This window comes from Chrysemys picta, chromosome 2 (genome assembly GCF_011386835.1).
Source record: "Chrysemys picta bellii isolate R12L10 chromosome 2, ASM1138683v2, whole genome shotgun sequence".
Lineage (NCBI taxonomy): Eukaryota > Metazoa > Chordata > Testudines > Emydidae > Chrysemys > Chrysemys picta.
Window position 1 is genome coordinate 23,282,451 of NC_088792.1, and position 21,860 is coordinate 23,304,310.

The 21,860-nt window shown below is 45.0% G+C and overlaps 1 protein-coding gene across 2 annotated transcripts in view; it reads right to left on the reverse strand.

Annotated features, from left to right (window-relative positions):
• PTPRN2 (protein tyrosine phosphatase receptor type N2) overlaps window positions 1-21,557 on the reverse strand; it is a 942,968-nt gene extending 921,411 nt beyond the window's left edge. The window contains exon 1 of one of the 2 annotated variants that reach the window (XM_065582768.1): window positions 21,211-21,557. In XM_065582768.1, coding sequence (XP_065438840.1) covers window positions 21,211-21,319 — 109 coding nt within the window. In that variant the 5' untranslated portion in view covers window positions 21,320-21,557. The remainder of the gene's footprint in view (window positions 1-21,210) is intronic. The other variant, XM_008162983.3, reaches the window with a different exon arrangement.
• Window positions 21,558-21,860: the final 303 nt, after the last annotated feature.

Sequence of the window (21,860 nt, forward strand, 5' to 3'; positions counted from 1 at the left end):
TCACTTTTGTTTATTATTAAACCCAGAGTAAGTGAATAATACCTGCGGGGAGCAAATAGCTGTGCATATCTCTCTATCAGTGTTATTATAGAGGGCGAACAATTTATGAGTTTAACCTGTATATGCTTTATACAGAGCAACACGGATGTATTTGGGATTTGGATCCCATTGGGAGTTGGGTGTCTGTGTGCTGGAGACAGGAGTACCCACTGAGTGGCTTTCAGTTAAAGCCTGCAGCTTTGGGGACATGGTTCAGACCCTGGGTCTGTGTTGCAGCAGGCTTGCATGTGGCTCAACAAGACAGGGTTCTGGAGTCCCAAGCTGACAGGAAAAACACGTTCAGAGGTAGTTTCAGCACATCAAGTGACAGTCCCAAAGGGGTCTCTGTGACCGAACCTGTCACAATGGGATCTATGGGTTATATTCAAGAAAGAGATCTTGGAGTTATTGTGGATAGTGAAAACATCTGCTCAATGTGCAGTGGCAGTCAAAAAAAAAGAATGTTTGGAACCGTTAAGAAAGGGATAGATAATAAGATAGAAAAGAGCATAATGCCACTATATAAATCCATGGTACACCCACACCTTGAATACTGCATGAAGTTCTGGTTTCCACATCTCAAAGATATGTTAGAACTGGAAAGGGTAGAAAGAAGGGTAACAAAAATGATTAGGGGTAAGGAATAGCTTCCAGATGAGGAGAGATTAAAAGGCTAGGACTGCTCAGCTTTGACAAGAGACAACTAAGGTGGGGATACAATAGAGATCTATAAAATCATGAATGGTATGGAGAAAGTGAATAACACAAGAACAGGAATCACTCAATGAAATTAATAAGCAGCAGGTTTAAAACAAACAAAAGGAAGTATTTCTTCACACACTGCACAGTCAACTTGAGGAAATCATTGCCAGGGAATGCTATGAAGGCCAAAAGTATAACTAGGATCAAAAAGAATTAGATAAATTCATGGAGAGTAGGTCTTATTGATTATTGAACCATCTATTAGCCAAGATGGTCATGGATGCAACCTCATGCTCCAGATGTTCCTGAACCTCCATTTTTAGTGTAACCCACATGCTGGAATTTGGTGACCATAAATAAATTACTGCTTTAACCAATTTATTAGAAAGGTAGACAGCTTTCTCCTGCCTTTGGGAAATCTGAATCAATACCACTTCCTCATTTGCCATAAAAACATTCTGTGTCAGACTGAGTATTCCATGCAGAAAAATACAGGTTCTCTGTTGCACTGTAGTTTGCTTTCATGAAATGAATCACTGCAACCCCTTTCTATTGTGCCAAGATACTAAGGTTCCCTTCTAATCAGAAAATTAAATCAACAGATCATGAAAGTGCTGTAAGATTTACTTTTGTCAACAGACCATATGATTTCTTTTCAGACCTCTGGCTATATATTAAGGTACCAACATGTGAATTTAGCACCTTTTTTCTAAAGTGCAAAAATTAAACTGCACATATATCAAAACCACCTGGGCATAGCTCTGAAAGAGCTTTTTTTGATTAACGCTGCAATGTTCACAAGAGTAGCATCTTTTTCTAGTCAACTTTTCTATACAGTTACTAGCTAGAAAAAAACATCTTGCAGAAACTTTAATAGCTTATATAAATTTTGGTTACATAAAATATATTAATTACTACTTAAATATGTGCCATACTCCTAAGGGTAATGATAAAAATGCTTTGTACTTCTACACCACCTTCCACCCAGAGACTGTGAAATTACTATAAATATTTAGAGCACTAACACAGCACTTTACCTTTTCAAAGCACTTTGCCAAGATTTAGGTAGTCCTCATAACATCCCTATCTGGTAGGCAAATATTATCCCCATTTTACAGATTGAGAAAAAGATATACAGATGTTTAGTGATTTACCCAAAAGTCATCATCTGTTTCAGAGCAGGAAAAAGAACCCAGATCCTATGATGTGACCACTTGACCTTCAAAGCCCCTCATAATCTGGCTCCCACAAATGCTCTCCCCATTCTCGGCACAAGGACATGCTGCTAACCGCTTCTTGAAAACAAATTGTGTAACCAATGTTGTACGTTTTACTTGTTCATTCTATTTCTAAGCCAATGCATTTATTATAGTTGTTAGCTACACTGTAAGCTCCTTGGGGCAGGGACTGTCTTTTTTCATATGTTGTAAAGTACCTGGCCCATTGTTGGCATGTTAGAATGATGAAAGAGTAGTGCTACTTGTACATATAAGGAGCCTGGTATCATATGCTTAGGCAGTGGTGAGATGGAGTTGGTTCGCACTGGTTCATGCGAACCAGTTGTTAAATTTTGAAGCAGTTTTAGAACCGGTTGTTAACCCACTTCCATTCGCTGCGGGAGCCATGTGGACCGCCGCCTGGCCCTGGGCCCTGTTGCTGCTGCTGCTCCCCTGACCCCTGGCCCTTGGGCTCCCACTGCTGCCTGGTGGGTCCCCGGCTGCTCTGCTGGGCCTGGGCTGAGTCCTGCTGCTCGGGCTGCTCCGAACCACTCTCCCCATAAGTACCCGCCACCCTGCCCGCAGCCTGCCCGTCTCCAGCCAGCCCCGCACCCCCTGCCCGCAGCCAGCCCCTGCCGCACCCCGTGCCCTGCCCGCATGAGCCCCGCACCCCATGCCCTGCCTGCAGCCAACCCTGCAACCCTGCCCTGCCTGCAGCCAGCCCCTGCCACACCCCCTGCCCTGCCTGCAGCCAGCCCCTGCCGCATCCCCTGCCCTGCCTGCAGCCAGCCAGCCCCGCACTCCTCTGTCTCCAGCCAACCCCTGCCACACACCCCTGCGGCCCTGCCCGAAGCCAGCCAGCCCCACACCACTGTCTCCAGCCAGCCGTGCACCCCCCTGCCCTGCCTGCAGCCAGCCCCTACCTCCAGCCAGCCCCACACCTCCCGTCTCCAGCCAGCCCCGCACTCCCTACCTCCAGCTAGCCCTGCCCCACGCCCTGTCTGCAGCCGGCCCCACGTCCACTGGTGCCCTGCAGTTCCCAGGGCAGTAATCCTGCACATCTGCTTCAATGAGGGGGGCAGGGAACAGCTGGGACCCACACATGTGCACACCGGGGCTAGGGTGACCAGACAGCAAGTGTGAAAAATCGGGACGGGGGTGGGGGGTAATAGGAGCCTATATAAGAAAAAGACCCAAAAATCGGGACTGTCCCTATAAAATTGGGACAGCTGGTCACCCTAGTACACCCCCAGGGAGTGGCGGGGACCCACACATGTGAAACTGAGCTCATTTCTAGTTCAGGCCCATCTTTTTAAAAAAGAACTTTAGGTATGGTTAACATACATCCGTATTTTCCCAGACATGTCAGGCTTTTTGGTTCTTAAATCGCCGTCCAGGAGGAATTTTTAAAATTAAAAATCTCCTAGGAAAATACGGACGTATAGTAACCCTATTGGTACAAAAAATATATATTGTGGCACATTCCTTAAATCAGAACTTTTTATAGGGAACCAGTTGTTAAGGTTTTGGCAGCTCATCACTGTGCTTAGGTAAAGGTTAGATTTCTAATAAACAGTTTAATATAGAAACAGTTAAAGGCAAAAGCCCTCATCTCTGCATTCCTCACAAACTGTAAGACAGAGACTCTCCTTTCCTACAGAACCAAGAAGCTCCTTGAGAGAGGGGAAGCAATGCTTTCTCTCTCTACACAGTACAATTCTACAAGACTTGGAAACTCTGCAGGACAGAAGAAGATACTCCCTTTTACCTGATGTGCCTCAGTTCTGCAGTAGAGGAGAGTCTCCTATAGTAGATGAACTCACATCACTTTAACATTTAAAAGGCACTGAGAGGGAGGATATCTGGGGTTTTAGAGCAGCCCATTAGAGAAAGGTGCCACTAGTGAAGGTAAGACGTAGATATGAACTTTTCCAACATTCAGGGACATTCAGTGCTAAGATATTTATTTCAGTCCTATCTCTGTTAATACTATAGGGAATACATTAAACACTCTGGGACTATCAATTCACTGCTGTAAATTTAGAATTAGAACAGTCCCCAAAAGTCCTTTACTTTAAAAAAGTTGTACAAGAAAACCCCAAAACAAATCCCTAATGTTAAAAGCTAAACTCTAATGCGAATTCTTTAAGGAATATTACACTCCTACCTCTGAAAAAGAAGCCTTTGCCTGCTCATGTGTGTCATGGTATTCATAGAAAGGTACAATTTCAGATCAGTTTAGGACTTGTAAGTAGTTAAACAAACAATCAGAGAATCTGATTTTGTTCTGGTTCCCTCTGTAGAGCAGGTACCTACATAGCTGTATGTGCTACTGAAACCTTTTTTGGGGAAAAAAAAAAAACTTTTGTTGCAACCAATATATTTTTGGCTCTTTGGAGACAACAAAAGCAGATAGCAGGCTTGTTAGTGCTGACAATGCTATAAAAACAAATATTACAGATGACATCTCAGAAAGGTAATGTAATATCATGTCTGCACTGATTCCATTTGCATCCTTCCTACAGTTAAACAACATGATTAGGGTCTTTAAAAAATAATAAATCCTTCTGCGCTTCTCTCATTATCCTAACTTAAAAACTAGGAGCTAGTCAGGAATTGCCAACAATTTTTTTCAGTGGAAAATGCCGTTTCCACCCAATCAATATTTTTTCAAGAGAAACTTTTGATTTTGTTAACTTTATTTTTCATTGGGGAAATCAAAACAAAACAAAATACTTCAGTTTGTCAAATCAAATCGAAATGTTTCATTTCAGGTCAGTTCACCATTGTACTGCATCTGCCTGAGCTGTGCTTCCTGCAGTGCATCATGGAAGTTGCGGTATGGGTTCCACATGACCTCATTCTCCTCTATGGGCCAGGACTCTGAGGTAGCACCAAGCATCCTCTCTCTTAGGTTCCTGGCTGACTGGTTCTTGCTCATATGCTCAGGGTCTAACTGATTTCCATATGTGGGGTCAGGAAGCAAATTTCCCCCAGGTCAGATTGGCAGTGACCTTTGGGTTTTTTTGCCTTCTTCTGCACCGGTGTGCACATGTGTGGGTGTGAGTCACTTGCCAGGATTATTTGGCTCACAATCATTTGCCTGCCATTGCAGGCACCTCGGGCACTAGTGCACCTCAGCCCTCCTATTCTTGCCTGTGGCACATAATAGTTAAGTCTCCTGAGGGCTCGATCTAATTTCAGTTATTGGGTTTAGTGTGCAAGTGGTGGGTGGTATTGGTGGCCCGTGATATACATGAGGTCAGACTAGATGAGGCTGGTTGTCACTTCTGGATTTAAACTCTATAACTCTAGGAACAGAGCTTCCTGGCTGGATTACATTTTCCATGAAGCAATGCAGTCTCTCCTCTGGCTGAACCACTGCAGTGTACCATGGGAGTCCCATGACTAATGTGCATCATGGAGGGAGCCTGACCCATACAGGAGAAGGGGGGCAGCACCAAAACTACAACTCCTATGATGCACTGTGGCTGCTCAGGTTGACATGGACACAATTCAATTCAATTGAACTGACTCAAAATATAGTATTTTGATTATGGGAACATCAAAACACAACATTTTGACTTTTCCAAATTGAAAGTTTTCCAAACTTTCCAGTCCATTAAAAATGTCAATAGTTTGCATTTTCATCCTGGTTCAGGACAAAAAATGATGTCAAAATATCAGAATTTCCTATGGGATGAAAGTTCCCATTTTTGACCAACTCTACTTAGAACCTCTCTCCTGCACCAAAACTTATTCTTCACCACAGTTGGGAAATGCAAAGGAGTGTACAGAGCCAGAACCATCTAAAAATGACACCCTTATAACAAGCACCATTCCTGGCTCTGTGGGATCCTGAATAACACAACCTTAGCAACTGTTGAGTTTAGACTTTAGACTTAACTCTAGACTTTAGAGTCTTATTCTGACCACAACACAAAACTAATGGCTCGAAGTGATCATAAAATTTAACAGTACTAGCAATGCCTGCATATCAGGGCAGAACCAGGTTTGGGAGCAACTTCAGATCTCTTGTTCCACAAGCAAGAAATTATCACAACCATCGTGAAAGTGACCTGCATAGAAGCCCAAGAGGTGAGGAAGGCTATATTCATTTTTTGTTCATCTAAGCAACTATTAAGCGCAGAATGTTTTGTTCTGGAATTTATTCACCTGTATTATCTTTATTCTCCATGAGATAAATTTAAGTATTATTTTATTTATTTTAGTAGAACTATCTTACCCTGCACAAGTTAATTTTGGTAGCAATAAAGCAACAGTCTGGGAAGAAGGGCCCTTGCTCTGTTTTACAATCAGCACACTTAGATAATCAAAGGCAATGTTACAAAAAAACAAAGACTGCATATCTCAGTTTGAGATCTCTACCTGTCATCTACTTTTCATCCATTTGAAATAAATAAAATAAATAAATAAATAAATAAAGCAAGCTATGTTTCTCAGAGTGACTCTTTCAGGTAACTACATATTAGCTGTTCTCGCTGTGGCTATTTTTGTGTTTCTTTATTTAACATTACCATGTCTAATCTGCCAGTCTGCACACCTAATAGTTGTAAGAGTTTCAAAATGAACAGAGGCAATAAGAAAATAGATTCACCCACTGGTTATACTCTCCATAATAGATCTGACAGCAGACTAATCATTAAAATATGCTCCTCATAAACATATTTTCCAAATGCCCAACAGATCCACTACATCATTAATTCTAGTGCCTTTTGTATAGTTTAATCTCCCACACCCAAACACAGGTGTCACACAAGGAGGTGGACTTTTATTATTGTGCATTCATAAATATTTTTTTCAGGTAAATGATAATCTCCTTCTCATGAAAAAGGCACAGTAAGTGGCCAAACTATAAATGGTAGAAACTTATTCATTTTGGGAAAGAGGTCAGCGAATGGGGAAAAAAATCCAATTTTTGTCTGTTTCACGTTCAGTTACATCTTTTCCTATGCCCTACTGCAGCCCTGGCTAAGAATGGGCTCCTGAAGTCTCATAAACTCAGCAGGGATGGGTCTCATCAACACTTTGATGGGAGATCTCCAAGTTAAATTCAAGTACTGCAAGAAGTGGTGGTTGCCATTTTACAAATGACATTCTTATTTCTGAATCTGTGTTGAAGCAATACTCCAGCATAGGGTCAGGAGTATTGGACTGTTGCAGGTACTGTCTTTGAGATGAAAAATAAAAGCTTCTGACTGCTTCTGGCCTAGCAGAGGCCCGGGGACTTTTTGTGAGGCCAAGGCGGTTAGCTGTGATGCACTAGCCAAATTCCATTTAGAGTAATTCTGTTCTGTTATCCCAAAATCCCCCATAGCTCCATTAAAATGAAGTAATCTTCGCATACTGTCCTAAAACTATTATATAGTATTTCTGTACATTTTTTAGAGGCTTCTGCTTCTCATGCCAGTAGTGATAATATTTCAATGGTGGGAGCAGTGATCTTTCTATAAATGCAGCTTCTAATATTTTGCAGTGCTCGGGCCTCTGTATAGTGCCTTTTCCTCTACCTTTCTCCCTATCTTTAGAGTTCAAATAGTAATATCAAGACATTTTTCTTACCAACAAGATTGTGCATAGTTTCCATGTCCATTCTACACAGGGAGAAGCAGTTTTATTGAACTAGACACTTGTAGTCTATAATAGTTTTGAAAAAACATTTCATGTGGTGCATGCCCCATCTGTACTGGCAAAGGATCTACCGTATATACTCGTTCATTAGCCCGTTCGTTTATAAGCCGACCCCCCAAGATGGATAAGCAAAAATAGCAAAAACTGTATGACCCTTTCATAAGCCAACCCTATATTTCAGGAGCTGACAAACTTTGGCTCCTGGCCTGCTAGTGGGCCTGGACATTTTGTTTACCTGGAGCGTTCAGAGGCACGGAGCCCCTCAGCTCCCAGTGTCCGCGATTTGCCGTTCCCAGCCAATGGGAGCAGCGAACTGCAATCACAGGGAGCTGAGGGGCTCCATACCTGCAGATGCTCCAGGAAAACAAAACAACAATGTATTAGATATTCAATTCAATGATTCCATAGGAGTTTTAATTCATCAAATTTTGGTGTAGACCCATTTATAAGCTGACCCCCGCTCTTTGAGCCGTCCCTTTTTTACCAAAAGTATCTGGCTTATGAACAAGTATATACGGTACTTAGTGCTGCATTAACATCTTGCTATTACACACTTGTTTAAAGGTGGTTCTGGTTAATATGGTTTCACCACCAGCATTCCGAGGGCCTAAATACCAATCATTAATGTAATTTCTTCCAATATAACATTTTAATTTTATTAAAGGAACACTCTCATAGTTTAAGTCCAAAATTTCTGCCTAACTCAAAATTGTTGTATTATATCATGTTGAGGAATATCTTAGGGCTCAATGTCCCTCTCGTACCATCAATCTATTCCTACGGGAAAGATGGGGATTATTTAGGGTTGTGGAAGGTAGAGGACCTTTCCAAAGAAAAAACTTTGTTCTGACCCTGTTTGTTCTAGTTAATAGTTAACTAGCCTCAGACCACTGCAGACATCTTTGGTGAAGCTGCTTATATGATCTGGGCCAGTGCCCACCAACAAGGGCGAGAGACACTTGCATCGGGCACACAAAGGGGGGGGGGCGCAGAAAGTGGTGGAGAGAAAAAAAAGCTGCTGGCACGGAGATATTTATAACCCAGGTGATCTCTCCCCTCCCCCCACCTCCCCCAGTGTTTCCCGGCCCCACTTGCTTCCCTCCCCCCTTCCCCAGCCCCAGAGGAGCAGAGAGTCCCTGTCTTTCCCCTGCAGCAACTGCTGCCACAGGGTCCTAGTGCCCCCCACTCGACTGCCAGGGCAGACTGACTGTGAGCCTGCCCTTCCTCCTCAGACCCTTTCATTTTCCAATGGGACCCTCCAGCAGCACAGCCCCACCCCCCGCCCACAGTCACTGCTCCTGCCCCACGCTGGGCAAGGGGCAGCCCCATCCCTCACCCCCAATGAGGCTACAGTCAGGGGCAACAGCAGGGGAGGAGGCACACGCAGCACCCCCCGGCACCCACCACGGGGGAGGCAAGGGTGATTCCTGGATTTGAGAGGGGCCCTAGGAGCACATGCAGTGACAGTGGTGGGGGTGAGTGTGCTGCTGGGGGGGCAAAAAAGGGGGGCTCCTCCCCCAGAGCTTGCTGCTGCTGGCAGGGAAAGGGCTGGAGGGAGTCCTCCTCTCTGGCCCCTGTCCCGGAGCAGCCTGCCTGCATCCCAAACTCATCCCCAGCCCTGCCCCACCCCAGAGCCCACACCCCCAGTCAGAGCTTTCACCCCCCCCACCGCACCCTCAACCCTCTGCCCGAGCCCCTCCAGCACCCCAAACACCTTATCCCCAGTCCCAGCCAGAGGCCTCGTCCCCCTGCACTCCAACCCTCTGCCCAAGCCCTGAGCCTTTCCAACACCCCAAACCTCCCATTCCCAGTCCCAGCCAGAGCCCTCATTCCCCAGCACCCTGACCCTCTGCCCCAGACTTGAGCCCCTCCAGCACCACAAACCTCCCATTCCCAGCCCCAGCCAGAGCCCTCACCCCCTACTCTCACCCTGAGCCCCTCCCACACTCCAAACCCCTCATCTGCAGCCACACCCCACAGCCGTCACCCCTGCACCCCATCCCTCTGCACCCCTCCCATCCCAAAACTCCCTCCCAGTACCTGCACCTCAATCCCCTGCCCCAGCCTAGGGCCTGCACCCCAGACCTCCTCCCTCACCCAAACTCCCTCCCAGAACCTTGGGTGGGTGGGGGGGCAGAGTTTGGGCATGGGCGGGTTCTGGGCACCACCAAAATTTCTACAAATCTGCCACCCCTGATCCTGCCCTGCAAACCTGAACTCCCAGCATTCTCAGGACACAGGCTGATCCCTAGTGGCCACTGCTGATATCAAGCACCTCCCTCTTCTCTTAACCTGCGAGTCCCTCTCTGGATTGGAACTGGACTGGAACCGGACTGGAACCAAAGACCATCTTGGAAGCAACATTACCAGCCCAAGCAGTCAAAAATCATGAGTTAGACCCCCCCCCCCAAAATCACAGGCTCTACCGCCGCTGCTTCATTCATTCTTCGGAGGCAGGCCCTTCCCTCCGAGAGGGACTGAGGGACCCGCCGCCAAATTGCCGCCGAAGAGCCGGCCCTGGGGAGGGCGCAATTTTATATTCTTGCCTCAGGCGCAAAAATACCTAGTTACGGCTCTGATCAGGGCCTAAATTAAATGGACACACTTTATCATAGCCAGCTCCATGTGCTTGAGTATTTAGATTGACAGTTCTCTAGTGAATTACAATATCCACAAATAGTATCACCATAACAATATTTGGCAATACTTATTCATAAATGAACTGGGGAAATAGAGCATAGGAAACCATAGTGGGAGTACCACCCACAGCGGCATGAATAAGCATCAATAAATGGCATAACAAAAATTGATCTCTTTCCAGTTAATTGCCATCTGGTGATATTTTACAATATGAAGTTTAGAAAAAGAGATATTACATGCTGGCTCCAACACAAAAAAAGATTGAGGAGAAAAATTGTTAAAATAATATGTTGTTAAGACTCTGCTTTAAACAGAGCTAATCATATTATCTTCAACCACTTTCAAGCAGGCCTTTTAAAATCTATGATGTCTTGGATCTCCAAAATCCCTAGATTGATATCAGGACTAGTGGGAGTCTACAAAGCACTTATGGAAATGAAAATGCCGAAATCCTCATTACTCCAAAACACCTAAAGGAGCATGAAGAGAGTTGATGGGGCTGTTCATGAGAGGGGCTTTGACTTAGGCACTTGAACTACCGTCAGAGTTCCCTTGTGTGAAGATGATTTTTCAGCTGAAAACAACTTCTTAGTGTTATTCTAATAGAGGGAAAACAAAGATAATGAGATGAACAACAGCTTAATATTCAGTGTAGATCACTCTGTTAAAAGGGAATTAAAATGGCTAATTGTATGCTTGGACATGCACCCACTGAGGTCCAGTAATCCTTTAAACCACTAGTTCATCAGGACAGCCCTGAGATGCATCTGTTTTGATTTACTTTATCTTCACTATACACACCCACAGCCACACCATTATAGTTATTTCTTAGTACGTGTTATATCAACCAACATGACATCTGCTACCCGTTTGCTTGCCTGCCTCCCATTTCCTCCACCCTTTCTTTGTTATTTGCCTTCAGATTGTAAACTCTTCAGAGTGGACATAACAGATGGACAAACAAAAATGCCATTGAGTTGAGTGTAGCACCTCGTTTTGCTTGGCTAACTTTAATGCCAGATATAACGTAGTCATGGTGCTATGAAAGCTTCCCCTCGCTCCTTTTCCAAATGCTACTCAATCATCACAGATAGCAGCAATTTCTGTTGCTCAATAAAAAAAGTGATTGAGAGATTTACTCTGATTGCCACATAAGAATATGATTGAGTGATCTTAATGTCCTAGTCTATTGACAGTTGATAAGATGGAAATACTACAGAATATTACTAACTTTATTTTTTCCTTGGAAATCTCTAGTTTCACCATTGTCACGTTGATTATGAATAGGTCATTTTTCAACTGTTATTATTCAATGGGGAATGTCTGCATATAATCCAGGGTATAGTAGTTATGCCAAAAGTAACATCAAGGACAAGTGCAGAGTCCTACACTTAGGATGGAAGGATCCCGTGCACTGCTACAGGCTGGGGACCGACTGGCTAAGCGGCAGTTCTGCAGAAAAGGACTTGGGGATTACAGTGGATGAGAAGCTGGATATGAGTCAACAGCGTGCCCTTGTTGCCAAAATGGCTAATGGCATATTGGGCTGCGTTAGTAGGAGCATTGCCAGCAGATCAAGGGAAGTGATTATTCCCCTCTATTCTGCACTGGTGAGGGCACATCTGGAGTATTGTGTCCAGTTTTGGGCCCCCCACTACAGAAAGGATGTGGACAGATTGGAGAGAGTCCAGCAGAAGCCAACAAAAATTATTAGGGGGCTGGGCACATGACTTATGAGGAGAGGCTGAGGGAACTGGGCTTATTTAGCAGAAGAGAAGAGTGAGGGGGATTTGATAGTAGCCTTCAACTATCTGAGGTGGGGTTCTAAAAAGGATTGAGCTAGGCTGTTCTCAGTGGTGGCAGATTACAGAACAAGGAGCAATGGTCTCAAGTTGCAGTGGGGGAGGTCTAGGTTGGATATTAGGAAAAAACTATTTTACTAGGAGGGTGGTGAAACACTGGAATGGGTTAACTAGGGAGGTGGTGAATCTCCATCCTTAGAGGTTTTTAAGGCCCGGCTTGACAAAGCACTGGCTAGGATGATTTAGTTGGGGTTGGTCCTGCTTTGAGCAGGGGGTTGGACTAGATGACCTCCTGAGGTCTCTTCCAACCCTAATCTTCTATGATTTTGCTGCTGCCCTTAACTCTCTCTAAACCTCTCTGTCAATTCCATGGTATCTATCTACAATTTGACCCTCTCATCATTTCACACCTTTGCTCCTCTCTCCCATGATCCTGTATATCTGTTTAATCCTCGACTCTCCCCTTTTCCAAACATCTATACATCTTCCACATTTACTTTTATGCCTCTACTCCCTGACACCTCTCCTGAACTTCTGACTCCCAGCACAGAAACATGACACTTACCCCCACTCCCCTGCCTCTGCCCAACATCTAGTTGATTTCTCATATGCACAGTTAAGACAACCTATCAGAAACTTCTCTACCACCACTACTCTCCTCTCCCAGTTTTATCTCTAAAGCAATCTCTAATCCCTTCTCCCATTTTCATCCAATCACACAAACTACCCCTTCCTAAATCTACCTCTAAACCTTAACAGTGGTAACTTCAGCAATATTCAGGCAGAATAACTATCCAACTGTACGGAATGTGTGACGGTCAGAGGTGTCAATCTGTTGATACAAGTACATCTGAGGACACTGCTCAGGTTTTGTGCTGGAGTGCAAATTTGATGAAGCTGGGCTATATATTATTGCTTTTGGAAATGGAAGTGGAAGTCTTTCCGAGTGCTGGAGTCCATCATCAGCAGTTGCACAGGCAATGTAAAAGCATAAAGGAATGCAAGAGATTTCCCCCTAACTTGCTATTTCTGTAGTTTTCAGGCTTCCTGCTCAAGTTGGCCAAAATGGCCATCCACAAACCAGGAGGAGGAAGCTCAATGTGGAGGTGCTCTATGACTCTGGGAGCTATTTCCAGTCCTCAGATGATCATGCCTCCAAGCAGAATTCCTCTGGGCAATGTCCACTGACTCCTTAGACATCTTTGAGGAGCAGTGGGCATCATCAGGGGTTCTCTGCTCGGTGTCCTCCTCTGGAGCCTGGATTTTTCAATCTTTGACCCTCACTCCCATCTGTTTTTTCATTTGTTGTCCCAATAATTCATTCGTGGTCTGGGTTTAGTGGTTCCTCCCCTCATTTGAAGGGGGGCAGATCATTCTTTTTGGGTGGCCCTAAGCCGACCTATCCCAGTACCAAAAACAGGTAACTCAGAGACCCACATGACAAGTAGCTGGGAGCTTTTTCTTTTGGACTGCGGGAAGCCTGGGTAGCTGAGCTGGAAGCCTGACTGGAGGCAGGGACTGATCAGGTACTGCAGCCTGCCTAAAACTCTAGGTAGAGGCAGACTGTAATGATCTTGGGTAGTGGGAGTGAAATTCATGAATTTGGGCCAGTTTGAAGCTGGAGATAGCCCGTAAAAAAGGTTACCATCTGGGTGGAAGAGTCAGTTGTTCATGCTACTTTTCTGTTGGACTGCAAGTGAAAAAACTTTGAGGCCCTGGGGGAAGTAAGTGGTAGGAAGTGGATCGCAGGGAAACATGCTCGAATCATTCTGGAGTATTTGCTATTACTGCCTCTCATAGGGCCCCGGGTCAGAGATTGGGAGAGAGGGCCCTGGCTCCTCTATCAACCTTCATTTTGTGGAAGGGGCTGTGATGGAGTTTGATTCTGGGTGAAATCCAGACCAGTGAGGGGTTGTATCACCACTTGCCCTGCAACCGTGGGTGCCTTACAATGCTTTGCTGCTGTAGTTCCCAGCCTAGGACACTTACAGCTAGCCTACAGGCATGCAGGCAGGACTGGACTGGATTAACACAGGAGTTTTAGGGGCTGCAGCCCAGAGCTTCTGGCTAAGGGGGGCCCTGCAGGCCGCATGGGGCCTGCTGCTTCTTTTCATCCAGCCCGCGGCAAGTCTCCATGTTGCAGGCCAGACACCAGTCCCTGAGCATCAGCGCCCTGCTCTCCGCGGGGCTGGAGCCACGAGTGCCGGCTTGCCAGCATGTCCTTGTGGCCCCTAGGCGAGAGGCATTCAGTGAATCTCTGAATGCTGCCCCCATCCCAGTGCCATGGCCAATGGAAGCTGCGGGGGTAGCGCCTGTGGGCATGGGCAGCGTGCATCACGCAGATCAGCCTGGCTCCTCCGCCTAGAGGCTGGACGTGCCGGCCACCTTGGGGAGCAGAGTAGCACAGAGCCAGGGACTCTGCCTTAGCCCGCTGCACTGCCAACCAAGAATCACCCGAGGTAAGCGCCTCTCAGCGGAGCCTGTACCCTGCACCCCAACCCGGAGCTCCCTCCTGCACCCAAACACCCTTCCAGACCCCGCACCCCCACCTGCACCCCAACCCCCTGTCCCAGCCCTGAGCCCCCTCCAGCACCCAAATTCCCACCCAGAGCCCAAAACCTGAACCTCCTGCTGCATCCCTGGCCCTACCCCCCAACTGGAGCTGCACCCCCTCCCACACCCCAATCCCCTGCTCCAGCCCTGAGCCCACTTCCACACTCCAAACCACCAGGGGCCCCACAAAATCTAATAGCCCCAGGACCACAAGAGAGTTAATTCGGCCCTGCATGCAGGTCACATCCTGAGTACGTGTGCGCTCTGCAGCCATCCCTGGTTTAGCAACTCTGACCCCAACAGCCCAACCTGGCATCCACCAACCTTGATTGAGAAATACTAAGGTTCAGTTGTTCTTGTAAACAGACAAAAGCACATCATGACTTATTAACTTAACTGGGATAAACACATTCTTCCATTTAAACTCAGCACTGAATTGGTTTACAGTAAACATAAAAAATTTATTAACAATAGGACATAAATTAAGTTATGCCAAGTAAGAGGAATAATGTTAGAAAGCATTACAAGCATATAAAAGTGAAAACACCACATCTAGAAGTCTAAAATTTAACCTAGCAAGGTATAGGCTTTCTTCGGGATGGTTTCTCAACTATATTCAATTTCCAGAGACTTCAACCCCTTCTCCCACTTGGTTGAATGACCCATCTTTCTCAGCTTGCAAAAGCTCTGTTCCCTGAGGTCTGTCTTGTGATGGATCCTAAAGATGGCTTTTGTTTTTGCTTATATCGTCCAAAGTTCAATTACCTCAGTTCAAGAAGCAGGATGACCATACTGTTCTTCCCTTCCTTTGGGCTTCCCATCCCACTGTATGTAAATAGGGCTTCTACTGTCTTGATTCCACTATGCTTAATTTATATAGGAAACAGGCAAATAACTGCCTTTTATCTTGTCTGGGAGGGAACCTGTTTCTCCCTGTTTGGCCATAGACTTTAAAACTTAATATCAGGTATCCATATTTCCTCATATAGTGTTAATACATACATTTCACAATGATATTAATCACCAGTGTGTCGTCAGCTTTCAGAAAATATCTCACTCTATGCACTTTTATAATAAAGTAATATTGTATACAATCAGTTGATTCAATTGCTTATCACTTTAGACGCCCGGTCTTTAGAGACCAGTAAACCTGTGAAATTGATTTTTAGGAGGGTAACCCTTCAAAGTAAAGTTTATTAAAGCTGTGAGGAAGACAACATGGAGTCTGGTGGTAAAGGAAGCTTCATGCTCTTTCTTCCCCACTTGTTAGCTTAAATGGAAATTGTTTTCTTTCCTGCCATCTCCTTTCCCTGCTGTCTTGATGGTCCTGTTTACTACTTACATGCAAATATGGAACTTCATTGCCTTTGCCTGAAGAACAGGCTGGTCAGATAATCAAATTCACATACCTTTGTCTAAGTGAGACCTGTTTACCAACTCCCCCTGACATGTTTAGTTTAAGCACACTTTAGTCATAATTCTAATATATACACATATCTCGTAATACCCACCACATACATATATCACACAGTTTTCAAATGCCACCTCAATTCATATTTTGTACAAAATGATTACACTAGTGTAGAGTGTGAATGCAGGGGTGCCCAGTGTCACAGGGGCATTAAACACCTTTCCCTACCCCCACCCTGGAGAAGAAAGAGATACTGTAATCACTGAGTCAATGGCATGCCACCCACAGGGGCCCAGAGGTGGGCTGAAGACCCTTTATTTTGTTTAACTCTGTTATCCCAGAAAGGGGTGAATCCAAATGGTGACCCAGCCGGAGGGCCGAGTTGCTATGTACCGAAAAGTGGACCACCATAGTGTTGGAGTGATTACTGGTGAGGGACACTGGGAACAAGAGAGAGCTGGGACACAGTGACCTAATCACTAGAAAGCACCACCGGTAAGCCCAGTCGCCATCACAGGTGGGTTTGGTAATGTTAACACCTGTCCACTAAGTACCAAACTGAAATTAATTGATTTGCCATTCCCCAATAACTAGCCATCAGATGGCAGCAACTTTCAGCCACTACTAATCCTAGGCTGAATTCAAACCACTGACTAAAAAAAGACACTATCCTTTTGTATACTTTCTTCGGTCTTGTCAGCCATTCAGTATTCTTGTAATTTAAGAATCAACATTTGGATGTAGAACTAACTCCATATTCATACAGACCCTCCTCTCTCTCTCTCACTCACTCAGTTGGGTGGGGGGGTTGGGGGGGCAGAGAGGGAACCCAAGCCCCTGATCTGGCAGTTATTCATCATGTGTTCAACTTTACTCATATAAGTAGTCCCGGGACTGAAGCCCAAGTCAATGTTGTTTAGCACGGTGTTCTTTGTGAAATTCATACAAATAATACGCAGCACTATCTAAAAGTCTATAAGTTAATGTAATCAGTTTCTACCTACCTACCATTTTTAAAATTAACCTGCAACTGAAATGAAATGTGTAATTTACTCTGTTCATTCACTGTATGTGTCAAGCTTGAATGTAACCTACAGTTACTGTTTTATCAAAAAAAGGATCTTTCCTACTTCTTCTAAACTGAAATGCTGCCACATAAATTACAGTCCACTTGATCTTGGTTTACATTTACAGCAAATTTTGATCAAATAATTTCCATAGCACTTTGAAGGCAACTGTTATTATAGGGCACATGGAAACAATTGTTTCCAACAATTTACTTTCCAAAACACTTTGATTTATTGCAATCATAATAGAGAACTAAAGATACAAAAACAGAACTCAAGTTTATAAACCACAGTAGAACTACATTGCTACATTCAAAATACATCATAAAATATTAACTTTTTTGTACAAATAACCACATCCATTTCACTGCATCACCTTCTGCATTACAAATTTATACTTTAAGTCACCATATCTAAAATAAAATTAATCAAAATACAATAATTACTTAATACCAATATTAAGGTGATTGTAGTCACCTTAAAGTACTGACCTAAGTTTAATGTTTTAGTATAAATAAATAAAACATCTCTGATGCAATATTGTAATAAACAATACTGACAATTTCTTTTGTTCCCAAGTTTCCCATAGCATCTAAGTAATCTAATATGAAAATCAGATCCAACTGTATCTTTTTAAAAGAGACACTATCAAATTGAAACCAACAATCCTGTATGAAAATGTTGTACCTTCTATAGTTATAAGCAACACCCAAGATTAGTAAAACTGCTTGATTTATGTATTTGAAAACATGTTGTGCACAGCCAATTTCACTGTTTCTCCTGTGTAGTTATTTAGTAAGGGAGAAACGGACTAGCCGAAAAGATCCATATTGCCACCAGTAGGGGAGCAGAATTTTTTTTAAAATAAAGGGCATTTAGAAAACAAAATAAGGATATATTGTTTGTAGGCTGCTCTGTCGGAAACTGTTTGTGTTCTTGTTTTTTAAAATAGTTAACCACCAAAAATTCAAGTTGGCAGTGTCCCTTTAACATATAAGGATTAATTTAGAATATTAAACTATCAGCTCTATTTTTTATCAGTCTTCTGAACACAGTATATATACTGGATACAATGTACTCAGCTGTTTTTTTTTCTCTGAGAAACTGAACACCTTGTTGGAAAAGATAAGACCATCTCTTCTTGGCTAAATCTAGTTTTTTTTGCCATATGTTTTCACATTTAGTTGCGTGAAAAATGCTACCAGTAAAGAAGCATTTTAAATGTCAAGAAGCAGTAGCAGGCAGTATGTTCTCTTGCTGATAATGGTATCTTATAAAAACACATTCTTATAGGGCAGACTTGCAATAGTATGTGCAATATAGGGGTAGAGGAAGGAAGATCTACAAATCTAATATTTTATCTTGCATTTTAGCTTGTCAATACCCAACTTCTTGAAACAACCATGTAGGTATTTGTTATAAAATAGATATGTAATCATTTGAAGATGATCATTTTATTGTAATTAATAACTTATACAACAATTTTGCACACAAAAAGGTCCTGTGAGGTTCTGCAAGGGTGTATATTTATATTTATGAGTCAGTCTATAGTGAGACTTACTGGATCACCTACTAAATACAAACTAAATATGATTTTTTTTCTAAAGGTACATTGTTTTTAAGTGGACTCCAGCATTTATTATAGAGGCTTTATAATGCATCTGTATATATTTGCACTACTATGTGTGAAGAAAGTGGGATTGTGTTGAAACAGAGGAAAGCAAATGTATAACCTCCACGGCAACCAAAAACCTCAGACATATTGTACAGTGTTACATTTGCTTTTATTACAGTAATTGTTGCCTACAATTGTACAAACCCTTCATAAATTAGTAAAAATTAAAGTTTTGAACTCACGATTAACAAGATACTGAAATGATGTTCCATAGCATGATTAATAAAATTCTAAAAGGATGGGAGATTTTAAAACTGTTTCTATGCCCAGCAGTGCTAGAGCTGTTTATTTTCCTGGCTTTTCTGAAAGGCAATAAAGCCTTTCCTCCTTTTCAAAAAGATCCATACTTTCAAACTTCTTGTGATTCCCAAAAAGATTTTAAATTTATGTTCAGGGCACCAGGAACCAGAAACTGAATTGTGTCAAGAAGCAGAATCTAAATGACTGCATTCTTAAAATAAAAGAAAATACTAAGATAATATTGGAATATTTTGGACACAGGCATATCACAAGATTTTGAGGCCATGAAGAGCAGGGCCCATGACTAAAGCAACTGAGGATGCTGCTACTATCTTCAGTCCAAAATCTTTCTCCCTAAAAAACATCTCACCTACCCCCCTCACAGCAAGCACTTAATGTCTTATTCTCTCTGGCTTGAACACTCCTGCTGAAATCATTAGCTTCACTTTTAATCCTTTTTAACAAACAATATTAGCATTAGGAAAACTGTACAGTTTGCTTTAGAGGGGTTCCTCTGTTTTTAATTTAATTGTTTTATTATAGAAAGGGGGATTTCTCAGAGGAAGCTAATTTAGATAGACATTCTGATCCCCCTAACCAGTCCAGGGAGCCACTAAAATGATGCCAAATGCAAAACTCTCTAAGTCATCACCTTCTTCTTGCAAGGTGAGTCACTGTAGGAAGCTGTAAGTCAGGGTGACTGTTTGGATAGATATCATTGTGAGTAGCTTTGATGGGGATTTAGTTCTAAGAGTTTCAGTGAAAGGAGAAGGCTTGTTGCGATGAGATTTGGATAAGATGATGTAGTGTTTAGCTGCAGAGCATGAGGTTAGTTGTAAGAGTATCTCTAAGTAGATATGGGTTAGTGTTGGGGGTCTCATGATTTGGGGGAGCTGAATTTGGGGAATTCAAGTGCAGGGTTTAGTGCTTGGAAGTTCTCTGTGGGAGGTTTATTTAAATGGAATCTTAGTAAGAGGACTTAGTTTGAGAAGGTCTCAGCAGGATAAGGCTTTTTGATGGTCTTCATGGGATATTGTTCAATAGTTTTGGGGCTCTCCATGAGTTAAGCTTAACCTGGAGTTCAGTAGTGTGTCAGTGGGTGGGTTAATTTGGGGTATCTCGGAGGGGGGTTGTTTGGGAATTTCTGTGTATAGGGATCTCAGTGTGAGCTTAAAGCATATGAGGGGTCCAGTGGAATGAGTTGTGATTTGGGGAGATTAAATATATGGAGACCTTGGTGCATTTAGTTTGGGGTGGGTGGCAGTGGGGTACTTTTAATTTTGGGGGCTTGGTGATTGGACGGTTTCAGTGGAAGATTTAAGTGTGAGGGGGGATTCAGTGGGATGAATTTAGTTGGAGAAGCATGTGGGGGGGTGTCACACTAATGGTCTCAATAGGGTGAGTTTGGTAGGGTGTCTCAGCAGGATGAGGTTAGTTTGAGGGGGTCCCATGTAGTTGATCTCCATGGCTGAATTTGATGAGGAGATTAGGGAACTGGTGTTGAGGTTCTCTGTGGGAAGCCTCAAATGAGTGGTGTCACTGTAGCAAGTTTAGCTGCTGTGGATCTTACATAAATGCTCCCAGGGACACAAGTACAGGTAGGCACATTGGGGAGCTCTCACAAACGCTTTTGGTGGTGTAGTCTCTGTTCAGATGGATTTCACCTGAAAGCCCTCAGTGGGGAGGTTTCACACGACGGTCTCAGTGGGGTCGGTTTGGCAGGGAGATCTCACACCATGGTCTCAATGGGGTAGGTTTGAGTGGGTCTCTGGGGATCTCACACCATGAGTCTGGCAGTGGGCTCGGCAGTGAGGGGGGCTCATGAAACTGGTAGTGGGGCGAGTTGGGGGGGTGTCTTTCAACCTGGTGAGTGGGGAGGAACTGGGGGGTCACACACGAGGCTCGCAGCAGGGTGGGCTAGGGGGTCTCACACGAGGCGCTCGACGGGAGAGGGCTGGGGGCTCGTGCCGAGGGGCTCACAGGAGGCGCCCAGCAGAGCGGCAGGGGGGCGGACACCGGGCGCTCGGCGGGGCGGGCTAAGGGCGGCAGGGGGCTGACACCGGGCGCTTGGCGGGGCGCCTCGGGCCGAAGGGATCACACGAGGCGTTCAGCGGGGGAGGAGGCAGGTTACACGGGGCGGGCTGTCCGCCGGGCAGCCCCGCTCACCTGTGATAACCCAGCCCAGCCCCTCCTCTGCGGCCGCAGCACTCACCGAATCTGGCCTCGGCGGCGGCTCCGGCGCGCGGCAGCGGGCTGTGCGGGGCGGCGGCGAAGACCGGCAGCAGCAGCAGCGGGAGCATGGAGCCGAGCGCCCCCATCATGCCTGGCCCATCGCAGGCGGCTGCCCGGTCCGCTCCGCTCCCTCCGGCGCTCAGTCCATGCTGCCTCGTCCGGGCTGGCTTCGCTTCCCGGCGGCTCCCTAGATCCGGCAGCAGCAGCTTCAACACCCAGGACAGCTACCAGCGCCGCCCGCCCCAGCCGGCCCCTCCCCGGCCTCCACGCCAGGCAGGCAGCAGGAGGGGGAGCCGGCGCACAGGCGCCTCCTCCCTGCACATGAATGAGCTCCGCGCTGCAGCTGCTTCCCATTGAGCCCCACGGGCCAGGGCTCCCGCCCCGCCCCGCCTGCCTGCCTGCACCCTGGACTGGGGGTGCGGGAGCTCGCCTCGCCTCGCCTCGCCTCCCCCCCCCCACTGGACTGGGTTTGAAGGAGCTCCCCCCCCCATCCCTCCCCGGACTGAGGGAGGGTGGGCTTCCCTGACTCTCTCTGCCCACCCCCAAATGCTTCTAAACCGTCTCTGCCCCAGAGCGAGGTTCCCTATCAGCAAACGTTGGTGCCTCCAAGGTGCAGGAAAGATCAGGTAT